Below are 17,989 nucleotides of genomic sequence, written 5' to 3' on the forward strand. Positions count from 1 at the left end.
GACTAACTTTGAAATCCTTAATCCCTAGCACCCATGCATCCTGCCATATGAGAGTGTTGGCCTCACCTCTAATGTTCACTCTCATTCCTTTCAATATGACCTCCCTTCCGTGGAACAGGTTGTCCCATGCCCAAGATGCCCTTCGACACTTGCCAGCAGTAAGAATATCATCATGGGGAAAATACTTTCTCCAAAGAATACTGACCCACAGCGCACTAGGATCTCTAACTGCTCTCCACACCAATCTGGCTAATGAGGCTTTATTTTGGAGCTCCAAGTCTTTCTATCGATAACCCCCACTAAACTTGGATGTTGTTAACCTCTTCCAACTTTCCCAATGAACACCACTCTCACCTCCACCGCTACCCCACCAAGACTTAGGAAGAATATTGTTCGACCTGTTACAAAATGTCTTGGGGAATTTGAAGAGTTCCATAGCAAAAGCAGGACCTGCTGTTAAAATAGACTTAATCAGATTTCCCTACCCGCTTGGGATTGCAGGTTCCACTTCCAAGACTGGGCTCTCGTTTCAATTCTCTTTCTCCGATTTTCCTACCTAGTTGTATTGTATTGTTATGGGGACTGAGTTGAATTTCAACATGCTTATAAAGAAGCAAATCGTGCTCGTCTATGGTTTGAGTGCTGTTAAGCATCAAGATGTCATGGGAGTGGCATTACCTTAGTTATTCTGTGCAATGTTCTTTTAACTCAATGCCTTCCCTTTTTAGAATAAAAAAAAAACCATTCCCTTTCATTGAAAAAATTTAATGTATTTTTAATACTATTCTATTTTAATTTAATCCATGTCTTTCTTTTTTACCCTAATATGGTTTATATTAAATATCTTTCTATTACCTATGATGAAATAAAAAAAAATTAGTTACAATATTTTAGTATCCTATCTTTATACAAATTTTATTTTTATACTACTATCATTTATTACTTACTAATTAAATTATATAGATTAGTAAAAGACTAAATTAACAAATCTTAACAATAGTAATCATAAGGTCGGTTTAGTAGAGTTATCTGTCATTTCTCTTCGCACTTTTATAAATATTATGATAGGTCGGGTTAATGATTCAAAAAGAAAAAATATTATATTTCAATATGACTCTGGATTTAAAATTTATTAGTCATTTACCCGTACATAAAATTATTTTAAAAATATTTTTCAATTACTTCTAATATTATAAACTAATGCTATTAATATAATAACTATTATTATTTTTAAAATTATATATTATTATATAATTAAAAATATTAATTTATTAGTGAATATAATATTTAAAAGTATTATTTTCTATAATTAGAATTTTTATCTAATTACAAAATTAATTTATTAGTTAATATAATACTAAAATATAATTAATATGATATTTTTTAAAAATAATTATCTAGAAAATTAATTATTATCTAATTACAAAATTAATTTATTATTAATATGTTATTTCTTATGATTAGAATAATATTAAATTAGGATTGTAACTTATAATTAATAAATTAATAGAAAAAATTATAAAATTACACATAAGCTTGAATCACATATGTCAAAATAAGTTCACATGTCAAAATAAAAATCATATATGTCAAAAATTAAGCATACGTGTCAAAAAAAATTAGATTTCAGAAATTAATATATATATAGATTAGATAATTTTCATTTAACTAATTCAATTTATTAATAACTCATTAGGTAAAACTCTAACTATATTAGAATTCTCAATCATTAAAGTACAAAGACAAGCATGCTAGCACGAAACCTAATCATAATCAAGATTTATTAATAAATTAAATAAATAAATTACACTTTTTTCACATATATACTAGGAAATTATTACTTCATATTCTTACATTAAGATTCTCTAATAAAGTTTATAAACAAAAATGAAAAACAGAGGAATAAGTAAGATTATAAATAATAAGGTGTTGTAAAAGGAGAGGATCAATAATTCTATATCCTAAATACTTTAGTTCTTTATTTGCATATAGGTGTTAAGATTACTATTAAAAAGTAAAGAAAGCTGAAGAGAAAAACAAAAAGAAATTGTCAACTGTAGTATTGATATGTATCTTTGAATTGCTACTTTATTATGATATAAGTATTTTTACTTTAAGAATTTTGTAGAATTAAAACCAAATTGTGAGTTGTATTTAAATTTTATTTTACACTTTCAATTAAATTAGTTTAATTTGACTAAAAATTTTGTATATAACTAGCAAAATTATGGTTAGGGTTAGATACAATTAGATTTGGACCATGAATATGCCAATTTGTTTAGAAAAAAAAATAAATATTTGGACGAGCCATTTTTAATTTAAAGATTATGCAATTTTGAAATAATATTTTTTATTATTATGGTTCATTAACAAAATCTAAATGCATTGCAAGTGGATAAACTCAATACTAGCAATAAAGCATTAAAAGAACCTTACGTTAACCTAATATGAAAAACTTGCATTAAAAAACAAATCCAAATACAATGAGTTTCTCAAAGGAAGGGGCTTACAATTCAGGTACATGCTAAAACATTAATTTAAACAGACAAGATTTGCAATTCAATCTGCATGGGTCTTCCTTTCTAGAAATAGCAACAACAGGAAAATCTGGGGAGCTTGACTAAAAGTCTCTTTACTACAGCTTCAAATTCCCAGAATGGAGGATCGTCATGGTCAGGTTCAAACAAAAACTTTTGGTAAGCCAATCTGTCTTCTTGTAAAACCTTTGTGTTTCCACATATTATACCAACAACTTGAGTGTTGAAACTTTTGACACTGATATAAATCTTGCACATGTTAACTTAAATAACTTGAGTTATGGCTTCTCGTACTGGCGTGCCTTTAATTATCTAAAACCAAGTTGATGAATTATGACAAAATACTTACATTAAGGATGAATATATAGTTTTTTTTATATAAATTTAAAGAATGGGGAGGCTTTAACTGCAAGTCCACACACTTAGTCCAATTTTGAGACATTAATTAATCTTTATTTTTTCTATTTCTTCATAGAACCATCTACTTGACTTTTTATGAAGTAATAATTAAAGTAGGTTAGATAAGGTTTTATAAAGTAAATTGGGGTAAAACTTTAGAAAGAAAAATATAATTTTATTTTTGTTTTAATCCACCGATTTGATGGTCTGAGATTTGAAAGATTCTTAAAAATTTTTAAAAATATTTCCTCTCCGAATAGCAATTGAAAATTTCTAAACTTTCTAAAACCTTTGAAAATCTTAAAAACCTCCATCCAAACAAATTAGTCTTAAGTAAATTAGTCTTAAGTTTCTATATACATGAGGTTATTTCAATTCATCTATCTTCTTAATTGTAATGTTTAGGGTTTAATAATAATATCTTTTTCACCATTTTTGTTGGAGTTTGATGGGACATAAAGGCTCTTTTTTCATTATAAAAATAATAATATCTTACTGATACCAGTGAATAGTAATAAGAAAGTTTAAATTCAATTTTTTTTTTCAATTCTCATAAATGAAAATACCAATTACTTCCATATTATTTAATCACATCTTTAAATTAAAAGACTTGGTTTTCTATTTAATATGTTTACAATCCCCTTTACTATTAATATGTTACAATCCCAATTGCTATCAGTTTGCTAGAAGAGTATTTGACTCGTTAGATACAAATTAAAATCAAATAGCGACAGACAAAGTTCGCCCCCACCATCTTCTAGTAATTATATTTCATTTAATTTTCCACTAATTGAAAGTGCTCTAAGCATGTAGAAAGGTATCAATACTTTTTCACATCCATTTCAATTTACAATTGTATCATTTACAACATTAAGATAGATAATTGTGGTTTGTTAAAAGAGAGATCGTCAACCATTATTGTCTTCTGGTCTATTCGTATGTGACTCATTTACATGTCCTAAACTTCGATGAAGTTTCCAGGAAAGAAGAATGAAGCCTTAATTTTCCTGCAAAGTCATCCGTGATGCTTACCATTGGTCCATCTACATGTGTAAGAGTCTGAAATGGCACATATATAGTTTTAAAATAAGAAATTGTCTCTTTTCGACATTAATGTTGAGATGTATAATACACAAGTTGCTGGTCCAAGTTGATTCAGTCTGAAATTATGTTCCATGTGCCTTGATTTTCCATAGAGAACAAAAGAGAGTTCAGAAAAGGCTTTGTATTGATGATATGGTCCCCTATATAGGGTTACTGCAAGTTTGAGCTTCGATGGGGGTTTTTTGATATAATGTTGGGTGCAATAGGTGTAATGTTCAATGCTAACAATTTATATACAAAATTCTCACTCATAAGCGTGTAGATGGAATGGTAAAAATATTTTTTAGTTTAATTAAAATTTCAAGTTCGAACTTTAAATTTCAACATGCTTTCTCACTTCTTGTTAATTTTTTATAAATTTTCTTGCATTGTGATGAATTTAATATATTTTAATTCTTTTATTATTACATGCTCCAACAATTATGAAAAAGGCTTACAGTATTGATCTTCTATGACTTTTCATGTGAAGCTTTTTTTTTTTTCTTTAAGATGAATAAAGTTTTTTCCATTACATATATATATATATATAAACTTCTATTCAAAGTGAAATAATATTTTATTATATTTTTAATAAGTTAAATAAAATATTTTAATTTTTTAATTAAATTTGATTATTTTTCATGCACTTTTTTTATTTATATTTTATTACTCGATATGTGTATGAATCTCAAACTACTTATTCATCAAAGTTTCAAATAATATTTAACTAATTTAAATTGTTTTAATTAATAATTGTATATTAATTATATTTAAATTAATAAATTAATAATTAGAGAAATTAAATATCTATATATGTAGCATATTATTTTCTTTTGATGTTTTGATATTGTTCTATTATAATATTCTTATCATTGAATGTAGGATGCAATTTTTATATTATCAAGTCGCCTATATAGAATATAAGATATTCAACTTTATATGGTAAATTTATAATTTTAATATTATTAAAATAAACGGTCTGTAAGATAGACACTCGTCTGATTAATATAGTAGTATGTTAAGGAGAGAGAAATTATTTTGTAGAGTAATAAATAAATTAAATTATTATATTTAAAAAGAAAAAATCTTGAACTCGAGACTTTAATTTCCGACACTAAATTTCTGGTCATCAGACTAAAACTTGATAATTGTAACTAGTGGTGGAGCTAAGAAAACCAAGAGGGGCCATGGCCCACCTAGGTATTTAAAAAATAGTTTTCTATTGTATATTTTATAAAATTGTATTTATTCTAAATACATTAGAGTTGGAATTTCTTAAAATAGAATTGAACTATTTTAATTTGACCAAATAAACTCTAATTTTAACAAAGTTAAATAACATTTTTTCTGAAACCATAAATCAAAGAGTTTACTCCTTTTATATTTTAAATAGGAAAAATTTATACTTTCTAAAATTTAAATAGGAGGAAATTGCTCAATTAAAAGAAAATTAAATAGCTTAGGATTTTACTAGAATACTATTGTGCCACTCTACTATTATAAGTTTATTTTTAATTATAGACAAGTATTTCAAATAATTTATTAATTTTATACGTTTTTCTGCTAATTTAAATTATCAATGAATCCATATCTAACTTTTAATTATTTATACAAGCTAAAATTGTATAGGTAAATCTCAAAATATAAAAGTAGATAAGACCTTTTAATAAATAAAATTATATATTTAATTAATCAATAATTAAATACCATATATAGTTTACTAATATCATATTTAATTATATTAATAAATTATTAAAATTAAAATAATATCAATATTTATAAATTTACATGGTACTATAGAGCCCGGTACATTGAAATTACTCTTTATAAATTATGTTGTAAAACTTTGGTCCGTTTAAATGTATTTTTGGCTCCACCACCGGTTGTAACTTCTCAATTCACACGTGCGTAAGAAAAGAAAACAATCATTAAAAGAGAATGATACTTGGTTCCATAAGTAGGACCATTACACATCTATTCATTGATATTAATATGACATTGAGATTTGTAGGTCTCTAAAGCAGATTCTCACTGTTCTACCAACTACGAGCGTAGTATGAAATGAACCTAACAAGGAATGGAAAGAGTTCAGGGAAAATTACAGGATGATTCAAGTTTCAACTTCGTGTAGTGTTACACTGAATGATGGTCCTACGTATGGAAACATTAGTCTTGTCGGGTCCTCATTTAAAGAGTCTGAAAACAAGAAATGTTAGATTGAGATATCTACATGATGGAAGTAATACTCAAATCAAGTTAATTTAGACCTAATTAGTAGTATAATTTAAATCAAGTTAATGGTCTGCCTTTGTTTTATATGAAAAGAAACTCAGACATACTTCAACACTTCCCTCACTTCACAATCATATACTATATGAATCAGGATAGTTAGATACTTATAACCCTAACTTCCTAAACTAATATAATATTTAATAGTCCGCTAATATAAGCTTACTTCCTCAACCAACAAGATATTCAGTAGTTCTTGAATTTGCACTTAAGACATTTTTGAGATGCCATGAAATTTGCATCAATTCATATTCAAAATAATGTCTAAGAAATAGCATTGTTATTAAATTTTAAATATTAATGTGTATAAATACGATTAATATATTAATCAATTAGAACATTTCTAATAGTACTTTTTATTTTAAAGAATATTTAGATTTAAAAATAAAATATTTATGTAAGTCTTACGAATTATTTATTTATTGTCATAAGCATTAAAATATTTATTTTAATTTTAATTTTTTGTCAATAAAAAATAGAATTAAAATATATTAATTATCGAAATGCATAGGTGTTTATTAAAAAACAAAACATGAGAGTCACACAACAGATTCACCATTAGAAATGCCCTTATCAAACTATCTAAAGAGTAACGAGTGATTAATCTAGCTTAGCTCGAATATAATAATAATAGTTAATAGGTGAACGAAAAATTTAAGTGCAAGAAAGCTTGCGGAGGGAATCAGCCAAAGATAAAGTTGGTGTGCGCTGGAGCAAATATTTGTCATTCTGAGGTTTGATAAGCGGAAGGAAGGAATAAGGTTTAATTTGACCCCTGGACTTATTGTGGAAGTCCAAATCACCCTTTTTAACCTTTTTGGGCCAATTTAGCACACAACTTAGCAAGTTCAGCTCATTTTACCCCTTTTTTACCCAAGCGAAGAGAATGAGCTTCAAATCCTAATTAATCAATAAAAATTACTAAAATAGTAAAATTATATTAGTTTATTCCTTTTTTGTCATCTCTTTCTCCTAAATTTCCATCACTCAAAATTAAATCCAAATTAAAAAAGAAAAAATCAAATACCAATCAACAACAAGAACCTAATATCTAACTTGTCTCCGTCGCCACTCCCATGCCATTCAAGCACAATGAAAGGATCGAAGAGGACCAGCATTGAACGAGTCCAATTACTTTTGCCTCAAACTGATTCGCATGGCATGAAGAAATCAATAGCAAAAATATATCAATCCAATCATAACATTGTTGTTAGTAGAAGAAGTTAAAATTGTTCATTGCGTCATAAAAGCCCTTATTGAGTACAATTTAGTGTTTGGTTTTCTACCGATCATTGATTCTTTTTGTCTAAAAGTACAAAGTATCGTTGTTCTATTTCTTTATTTTAGGTGGTACTGATTTGAGTTTATCATCTTGCTGCAGTAATAAAATATAGGAAGTAATTGGGCCTTGCAAATAGTTATCCATTTGAAAGTTTAATAATGTAAGCAAGGTGTTTGACAAAAGGCCCAAGTGAAATTCAGTTTTCTTGATGATGGTGTTTTTGCTGGGTTTTGTTATTACTTTTGCTAAATTTCGTTATTACTATTATTACTGGTGATATTGTTGTGGTTGATGTTGCTATTGTTTATTGTAATATTAATGAGAAGACCTTGTTCAATGCAGAGATGTCAACAACCAGAATGGATTGGCAACAATGGCTAATGGGGTAATGATGTTGAATGTGGCGTAATGATATTAAAAATTTATTATTTATTATTTATTAATTTATTAATTTATTATAGAAACAATTATAAATTTATTAAACTTGATATAAAGATTAATTAATGTTTGTTATTTTTATTGCATTCATGCACTTTTTAGGAAACTGCTAATTCACTTTCTTATTTTTTGACCAAAAAAAGAGTTAAATGAGCTAAACTTACTAAGTTGTGTGCTAAATTGACCTAAAAATGTCATAAGGAGTGATATGAACTTCAATAAAAAGTTCAAGGGCCAAACTGAATCTTATTCCCATAAGAAAAGAGAAATATGCCCCATCATCTCTTGTTTAATTATCTATCTTTTTCTCTTCTCTTTTTTCCCTCAAGTCCTTGATAATGATTCATTAATCTTCACAATGTATATAACCTTATTGTAATCCAATATTTTATATATCATTATAAATAGAATAGTTCATAGTCAATTAATTTATTTGTTTCTCCGGATAGTATCTAATCAGGATTAACATTCCAAGAACTTTTCAAAGTTGTTGAAAACCATTAAACTAGAATTAAAATTTAAAAATGAACTCTGTGAATCACATGAAATTCTTCAGAGGCATTAAATTCCTGGCAGCTTTTTCAACAGGTCTTAAAATATAATTTCTCCCTATTACTTCCCCACATAAATTCAGCCCAAGTGAATACTCCAAGTTTTGAAAGCTCTAGACTTTCAATTTTGGAGGGTCCAGCTTTTCTTTTTCTTTTCTAGAAAAAGGGTCAATTTTTTGGAAAGAATAGCTACATAAGCAATTGGGACCTTTTTATTTAATTAATTTAGTGTACCTTCCAAATTTGGATTAGCCATTTATATTAATTAGCATAGGATTAATAGCAACTACTGAATTCTTATTTTTATTTTTATTTTTATTTTGTTTTGATGACACTTTAAGGTGTTGAATACCAAATTTATTTTTTTTTAATTCTCATGACGTGTATTCCGGACCATTTTCTCATGTGGTCCGGATGCAGCTTATTCGGGTTGGGTAACAGTTTCATTTTAAATTTTTTTAATTATAATATAATAAATTATAAAATTAATATTATACTAAAAATATGCGTTAACTAAAATTTTCTATATTTATAAAAGTTAAGTTTTTATCTGTATATTCGTAATTATTTTGATTTTAAATATTAATATAAAGTAAATATATAAATTAAATTATATATATTATTTAATATCATTCATAACGTGTATTGCAGACCAAGAAGTCATGATACACGAATGGAAACTTTATCACCGTTTCTATACTTTTCTTGTAAGAATTATACATGCGGGACTTTTTATCCCGCTCATTTAATTTTTTATGTTATAATAACATAAATATTTAAAATTTATATATTAAATAAATTTTTACATATGACATAAAAAGTAATTATCTATCTACGAATTATATAACTATCATAATTATTTTAATTATAAGTAATAATTAATATCATTATTTTATTATTTCTATTTTAATTCAATTTGATTTGATTCATAAAATCCTATAATTATTTCTAAATTATATATATACAAAAAATTCTGAAATAAAATATTTTAACATGTATTACTATTTTGAAAGATTTTATTTTAATGTGTATTATTTTTAATATATGGAATTTTTATTAATTTAATTATATGATAAAATAATTTAATAAATTAATATTATATTAAATTTATATATTTATGAAAACTAGTCATTTACCCGCATGTTGTGCAATAGTCATAGTTATTTTAATTATAAATAATTATATACATTGAATTTATATATATATAATTAAATAGAATTTTTAATATTTTATAATTAATTATAAGATTTAAAAATAATAAGTATCTTTAATGTCTTTATTAGTTTTTCAATATTTTAAGATCTTATTAATATAATAAAAAAATTACCAATAAATTAATAGAAAAATTAGAAATTATATATAAATTTGAATTTTATATGTAAATAATAAGTACACGTGTTAAAATAAAAATTTTATGCGTCTGAATATAGTAACATGTATCAAAAAGTTTTTATTAGACCAAGTATATATTAATAATTTTTATTCATTTTTATGTACTGAAGTATTCATTTTCAATATATATATATAATGTTCATTAAAGTAATATTCTATAATATTAATATTTTTTATATTTAAATATTTATTATCTGGAAACTTAATATTCATTACGATTAAGGTACATGTTCATTTTGTTTCATGTATTATTCATCAATGTTAATATTAATATTCATTATCTGGTATTGCCACATTCATTGCTTGTATATATAATATACATTAATATTTTATATATGAAAGTTTTTATTATTATTATGATGCATATTAAAATTTATTTATAATTGATATAAACATTCATCATTTATAGGTATAATATTCATTAGTTTATTAATGGATATTCATCATTAATGAAAATTATATTAATGAATTCATTCAAACACATATATATATATAACATAACATAACTAAATTGCCTTTTCAGATAGTAAATAAAAGAAAATTATATTAAAGTTATACTACAAATATTTATATTATAGTACATATATATTTTTAACGAAAATAAGTTAACAAAAAATGAACATATCACGTTTAAATAAATAAACATTTAGCACATATTTAATAAACATAAGTTAATAAATATTTAATATAATTTTAATGAATATAATTTTTTTTCAAAATACGCATCAGCTTTTGATGCATGTCGCATTAGCATCTTATACACATGTATCTCTAGATTGGACCACATACCTATATGCATCGAAATCCATATTATAATTTGCCATTAAGGGGATAATTCGAGAAAAGAGGGCAATAGATCATAGATTACATAACATTGAATTATTCGCTCATTACACTCGATATAAAAATTAAAAACTTACTAATGTAGAAGAGATTATTTAAATTTGAAACTTTTGGATTTGTTTACTTATAGAGAATATTTTCTATTTTTATTTTATAATTTTTTTAAAAAATTCATTTTCATAAAAAATATGTAAAATTTTTTAGAAATATTTATTTTATTAAAAAGTTTATTTTCTAATCAAATAATATTTTAAATAAAAAGACTACGCCAAAAATAAATGAATTTAAAAATATAAAAAAATATTTTTTATTTTTTATTTTTTGTTCACATTTGAACTAGAAAATTGAAATAGTTTACAATCAGTAAACACGTCTCCTGCTAACTTTTTTTTTTTAACTTTAACTTAAGAGTGTCCCATAGGGGACTAATTGTGAAAATTGAATTTGCTGTTTAATTATTTGGTTTGCTATGCCCGCTTTCAGAATCTTTGTGTGGTAGCAATTGAAGCCAATCGTGCCACAATTACTCTCTAATCAATTGCTTCTCAGCATATTTTTTTGGTGTTTTTCTCTTTTGTTATTGGCCTGCTCATGATTTTTAAGGGAAAAATAAATAAATAAATATCTAATAAACAAATGAATGATAGAGAGAGATTTTAAATGTAAAATAATTAAGAATTAGATATATTAATATAAATAGGAAGCTAAATAAATAGAAAAATAATAAAATTAAATGAAAAATATTTCATCTATAAATAAAAAGACAAATAAATAGAGAAAAGTTGAAAGTTCTTCTTAAGGTAAGAAATCCAATTAAATCAAATTTCTTTTAATTTTTAAAAAATATAAAAGTACTGAAACTAATTTTTAATTTATTTTCTTTCCTTCTTCTTAGATTAGCTTCCATCCATCCAGAACATGAAAGAGTAGGAGATTTAAACGAAAGTAATTAGATTATTATTTTTAAGAATTAGAAAATAAGAAAATGTAAAAGTAAAATTAGAAAGCCTGTACGTGTCTTAAAAGAGTTATTAGAGACAGGAAACCCTAAGCACTCAACTCGGATGGGGACTGAACGGGAAGAGTGTCCCTAGACAAGGAAATTGCACCTTATGCGTCTTGAATGAGTCTAGTGAAAGTCAAAGAATGGCTGTAGCCAAAACAAACAAAAGAAAGATCAACGATCCCATTTTTTTTATGTCCTGAATTTCTTTACCCAAAATTGATCAATGATTCTTGTTTACTTTTTCATGGAGAAAAGACAAACTGCTAGTCCTACCTCAAGTTAGTTAGTACCTGGACCATGTATTTTTATGCAAAACAGTTTGTTTATGCCTTGTCAAAGTATATAGATATGACCTTCACTAGCCAAGCATATACCAAAGATTTTCAATGGCCAAAGTCTCACTAGAACCGAAAATTTGAACTTTTCTTCTTCTTCTTCTAGTATTTCTTTAAGTATGTATTATAATTCTTTAAATATTATAATCTCTTAGATACTTCGTTTCTTGATTATTTAATTTGCATAACATATATTAAACAATTAGTCTCGCCTCCTTCTTCTCCTTCTGCTCTCCGTGCTGTCCAATTTTGTCTCCAAGAAAATGGCAGCTGGTAGAACAGCAACTACTGCTGCAGGACGCAATCTTCAAGAAACACCCACCTGGGCTTTGGCAACAGTTTGCTTCATTTTCATCTCTCTTTCCTTGTGTATCGAGCAGTTGATCCATCTTCTTAGCCATGTAAGTAGCAAAAAATATGCATATGTCTTTCAAGCCTCAGGCCTTTTACACTGAGATGGCTTTTCAAGTTAATGTCAAATGGAAAGTGCTCTCAAAGAGTGAATTCTTTTTCGGCTTTTAACCATTTCTGTTGGCTTGCAAATTCTGGGTCCAGTGGCTCAAGAAATGTAGAAAGAATGCCCTTTATGAAGCTGTGGAGAAGCTAAAATCTGGTGGGTTCGAGGTGTTTCTTTTTAGTAATTAAATTTGACATTTTACTTTTTCAGAAAAAAGAATTCTTCTTTTCATTCATTCATTCATAGGAGAGGCTAAATTAAATAAATTCGAATTTAAGATTTCTCATTCTGTAACCTTATTGGTCATAACAAGGCTAATTACGCACATTAAACAGTGTTTAATTTAGAAAATAAAATCAGTAAAACATGTTTGGTGTTATGATGCAGTGCTTATGGTGCTAGGATTCATGTCGCTTACACTGAACGTAACTTCAAGATATATAATCAAAATCTGCATACCCAACAAAGTAGCATTCAAAATGTTACCATGCCGTCACAGTGAAACAAAAACCACCAAATCATTACAAGAAAGAATTCTGGCAGCTGAGGCCACTGCATACTCAGATTACTGTACCTCTAAGGTTTATGTTTAATTCCATTTCTTTTCTGCTAAAATTAACAGCCCTCTCTATAATTTAATGCAATGTGGAGATTTTCTTATGGGTTTCACTTTTCAGGGAATGACATCTGTTATTTCACAAGATGGGATGAATCAGTTAAACAACTTCATATTTGTATTGGCAGTAATGCAAATTGTGTATAGTGTTCTTACCATGGCCTTGGGAAGGGCAAAGGTACTTTATTACTCTCTTTATTTCACATTAACAGTCACTTTTTAGTAATTTAGATTAATATATAATTATTAAAAAAAACTAGTAAAAGTATTTCTTTATAAATATTACAAAATTTATTACACATATTCTAATATAAAAATTAAAAAAAAAATCAATGTTATATTGGATATATAAAAATAATAAATAATTTGAATCTTTTTTATTCGAAAAAGAGCTCTTTTTTTTAATTATTATAAAAATGTAATGTTGGAATGCATAAGTCACAAAAGAAAAGAAGATCTTATAAATGCTCTGGAAAAAAAAAATTTAAAAGAAGAGAAAAGGAAAAATGAAAAGTTTAATACAAACTTGAATAACTTGGCAACAAAACGTTTACTCTTAACAAAAACTGACAGGAAACAAAGTCTATATACTGAACTTTGGCATGACCTAAATTAAATTAATATTGTCTTTCTTGAATTCTTCCCTCAAAAGCTGGAATTTAACATCATTATTGTTGGCTATATTAATATGTTTAATTGCAAGTAGATGAGGCGTTGGGAAACTTGGGAGAAAGAGACTCAGACAGTGGAATATCAAGCTGCAACTGGTATAGGCTTATATCTAACTACTTCCCCTCCTAATCTCCAAAAACCATTCATTTAATTAAAAAACCACTTCAAGTAAACTGTCAATTTGCACAAAATAATTATTTATTTTAGTGAAAGTAATTTTATTTTTTTTAAAAAAAAGGTACTGTATAACTTGACATTTTTGCAGTTAAGTGTTTATTAAATTAATATTGGCACTTTCATACCTGCCAACTGTGTTGTCGTGACTATTTCATTCAACTGCATCACTAGCCATACTATAATTGCGTATGAACATTCTCGATTCTGCGTCCAATTAGTTTGTCTTGGCCATATATTGGGAACTGACTCTTCTAAGAGCTTTAACAAAAATAGGACAAAAAAGCACTCCCTTGTGTCCAAAGGAACTCCTATTACCATAGTATGAATGTGAAGTGATACTACTTTAAGAGGAGGCATCTGCCTTCAAATTTCACCAAATGATTAAAATAAGTAGTTTCTTATTGCAAATTCCATGGTCTCTGTATCATTTTACTGTCATAATTATATCTAATTCAGTCAATTTTTTGCAGACCCAAATCGATTTAGATTCACAAGGCAAACCACATTTGGTCGCAGACATATGACTTCTTGCACAACAACATCTTTCCAACTTTGGACTGTGAGTAGTTCATTTCATTTAATTTGCTTTTCTTTTTCTTTTTCTTTTTTTTTTTACTTGTGGAAAAGAAACTTCATTAAAGGAGATTATAACAAATTCCAAAGAAAAAACAATATCATCCAACAACAAACAAAGATACACTACTACACTTGCAGTCTTAGTCTGGTGATAAATACATATATATCAATTTGAGTAAGTTCTCGTATTGAACGAAACATAACTTTGCAACATACCATTTTCCCTTTTTAGCTTTGCAAAGTTGTTGGCTTGAACAATATCTTATTTTTTGCTTTGTGATTGATCTGTTATACAGAAATGCTTCTTCAGGCAATTCTTCAGCTCGGTGGCGAAAGTCGACTATCTCACCCTCCGCCATGGCTTCATTGCGGTGATCATTTCTCATGATCAGTTATTACTTACTGACAATATATAATCGCAAGTTATTTAGCTTTATGTAGATGGAAAAAAAAAAAAAAAGAAGAAGAAGAAGAAGGCTACCATATAGACAATAATACATATGTCGCTAATACAGTAAATTATTGTCGCTAATTTTGCAGGCTCACTTGTCCAACAATAATTCTTTCAATTTCCAAAAGTATATACAACGTTCACTAGATGATGATTTCAGAGCTGTTGTTGGCATAAGGTTGCCAATTAATTCCTGTATATATAAATGTATATAGTTTTCAATAAAAAAATTCAATAGTTCCATTGCGATATGCAAAATAAGAAATCTCTGCACGCGCTCTTTAATAATTTCTTTTTCCTTTTTACCGAATAGCATGGTTAGCATGAATTAATTAAAATGTTTTTTTTTTTCTTTTCCTTACAGTCCTCTCATGTGGTTTTTGGTTGTTATCTTCATGCTTGTGGATGTGCATGGTAAGTAACTAATTAAATGAATTTTGTTAAACGAAGGTAAAAAAAATAAAATAAAATGAAGTGCAATTTTCTATTCACAATCTTGCTAAATCATTTCATTTGCTAAATGATAAATACACGGATTTTTAAACAGGTTGGCATGTGTATCTCTGGGTATCATTTCTACCATTGACTGTAAGTACCTGAGTTTTAAGCTTCTTCTTCTTCTTCTTCTTCTTCTTCTTTACCTTTTTATGTTGTCTTAATTAGCTTGTAGTGCTCTAATTTTTTATTTTTTATTCTTCTGCTGTGGTTGTAGATAGTGCTAGTTCTTGGAACAAAACTACAAGTAGTGGTGGCAAAAATGGCACTCCAACTCCAAGATCAGAATAATGTAATAAAGGGAGCATTACTTGTGCAACCAAATGACAATCTCTTTTGGTTCCATCACCCTAAATACGTCTTGACGCTTCTTCATTACACTCTGTTTATGGTACGATTAGTCTTCCCCTCCTTCTCAATTAAGATGCAATTCTATTAATGATTACTAAATTTCATATTTGATTTTTGTTTGGTTACCGAATTTCAATTTTATTTATTTCAATTGTTTAATTTCAATTTTTATTTTAATTTATTGATACATCATTTTTTTTTAATTATTTTTTGAATTATCGATCTTATTCGACTAATAAAATTAAATATTGAATGACCGACAAGAATCAAATTGAAATATAGTAACTAAACTTAAAATTATCATTGCTGCAATTTTTAACTTCTTGTTTTTTATTCTTCTCAGAATGCGTTTGAGCTCGCATTCTTTGTTTGGGTTACGGTATGCATATCCTTAAAACCCTAATTAAGGCCTTATACATTTTTTTTTTTACTTTAATTTAATTTAATCCTGACTCCATATTTTATATTGTATTTTTTGTGAATTCTCTTTCAGTTCCAATTCGGGATAACTTCTTGCTACCATGAACACACCGAAATCATTGCTGTTAGGGTGGTTTTAGCGTAAGTTTCATTAATCTTCTAAATATTCATTAATATGCATGAATCTGCTACAGAAAATGATTTACTTATTGAATACAAAGGGTGCATGCATATATGATTTATTCTAAATTACTTATGTATATATTTATAAATATAAAATCTCGATTGCATTTTATCATTAATGAAACGGTTTCTGTGGCCGATCTCTGTAGGGTGACCGTTCAAATTATCTGCAGCTACATTACTCTTCCCTTGTATGCTTTAGTAACCCAGGTAAGTAGAATGCCAATGGAAAATTTTAGCCAGTATTGGTGCATATATCATAATAAATAAGAGAGTGACATAATTATGCATTCGATTATTAAAGATAATTTCATCTATAGTCATTAAATTTTGATGCATTTTCTAATTATGTTTCTAAGTTTTAATTTATCTATTAAAAAATACTAAATTTTGATTTTACATCTAAAAGATTCAGCTATCTGTTTTAAATTTTGATTAAAATTAAGTAATACGGATATTTACAATCTAAAAATTTTGAACAAAGAAAAATAGAACTTTAGGTAAAAATTAGTATCTAAATTCACTTGATTATTAAAATTGCATACATTCAACACAGCTACTCAAGTAGCTCTTAGTGAGTACACAAGAAATATATATGTATATTTTTTTCTTTTACATGCAGATGGGATCAGAATACAAGAGTGCAGTGCTAGAGGAGGAAACAGCAAAAGTAATAAGGCATTGGCATGCTGAAGTAAAGCAGAAAAGGAAAAAGAAAGGATACTCTCCAACTATTAGCCTCTATCCATTATCTCCTATATCAAAAACCAGCAACAGAACCATGGATTCCCCTGAGTTCCATTCCAAGAACCAACTTAGCTCGCCAAATCTCTCTTCTTATAATAGATCACCAACTTTCTCAGAAATCCCCAGATTCCCATCTCAAACTGAGATAGTTCCACATGACCAAGAAATTAGCCAAGACATGATTCTTCCATCCACTGTTGTTGAAATAGAAATGCCTAACATGACCAGCACTCAAGACCTACAAAAGATTTAGTAAATTAGAATTAGACCAAATGTTCATTAATAGCTCAAATTTTCTAATCATTCTTGAAGAATTAAGAAGATCTGTTACCTTTTAAATTTTCTTTTTTGCAAATTCACAATCAATATAAGTACATAATCATTTGACAGCAAGATACTAGAGAATGTGGTCGGAAGCAAATAAATGCTGGATGCTTATGGTTGAATGATGATAAACCAATAAATGGATTCCAAGACTTGAGCCTTGCAAGGAGTTCAAAGACCAAAGCATCAATTTTCCAACCATGTATTAGGAGGTTATGATTAGACCAAAAACGAAATCATGGTAATACTATATTTGGTTGAAATTTATAATAAAATTCATTTTATTTGAGAAAAATACATTAAAAAATATAAAATAAAAATAATAAAGTTGAACAAAATATTTATGTATTATAGAATATATAATA

General features: G+C 27.0%; 1 protein-coding gene across 2 annotated transcripts; it reads left to right on the forward strand.

Annotated features, from left to right (window-relative positions):
- The first annotated feature begins 12,192 nt into the window (after positions 1 to 12,192).
- Positions 12,193 to 17,785, forward strand: LOC8286028 (MLO-like protein 3). Of its 2 annotated transcripts, XM_048377577.1 has the most exons (15): positions 12,194 to 12,556; positions 12,711 to 12,768; positions 13,000 to 13,193; positions 13,290 to 13,406; positions 13,935 to 13,995; positions 14,548 to 14,636; positions 14,950 to 15,024; positions 15,194 to 15,282; positions 15,469 to 15,518; positions 15,652 to 15,692; positions 15,817 to 15,990; positions 16,294 to 16,329; positions 16,444 to 16,511; positions 16,703 to 16,763; positions 17,176 to 17,785. In XM_048377577.1, the coding sequence occupies exons 1-15, from the start codon at positions 12,419 to 12,421 to the stop codon at positions 17,551 to 17,553; spliced, it is 1,629 nt and encodes a 542-aa protein (XP_048233534.1). In that variant the 5' UTR covers positions 12,194 to 12,418; the 3' UTR covers positions 17,554 to 17,785. The 2 variants fall into 2 exon arrangements, with proteins under 2 accessions (XP_048233535.1, XP_048233534.1); XM_048377578.1 differs by lacking the exon at positions 15,194 to 15,282 and having other exon boundaries at positions 12,193 to 12,556; positions 15,821 to 15,990.
- The last annotated feature ends 204 nt before the right edge of the window (positions 17,786 to 17,989 follow it).

The sequence above is a fragment of the Ricinus communis genome, chromosome 8, assembly GCF_019578655.1.
Source record: "Ricinus communis isolate WT05 ecotype wild-type chromosome 8, ASM1957865v1, whole genome shotgun sequence".
Lineage (NCBI taxonomy): Eukaryota > Viridiplantae > Streptophyta > Magnoliopsida > Malpighiales > Euphorbiaceae > Ricinus > Ricinus communis.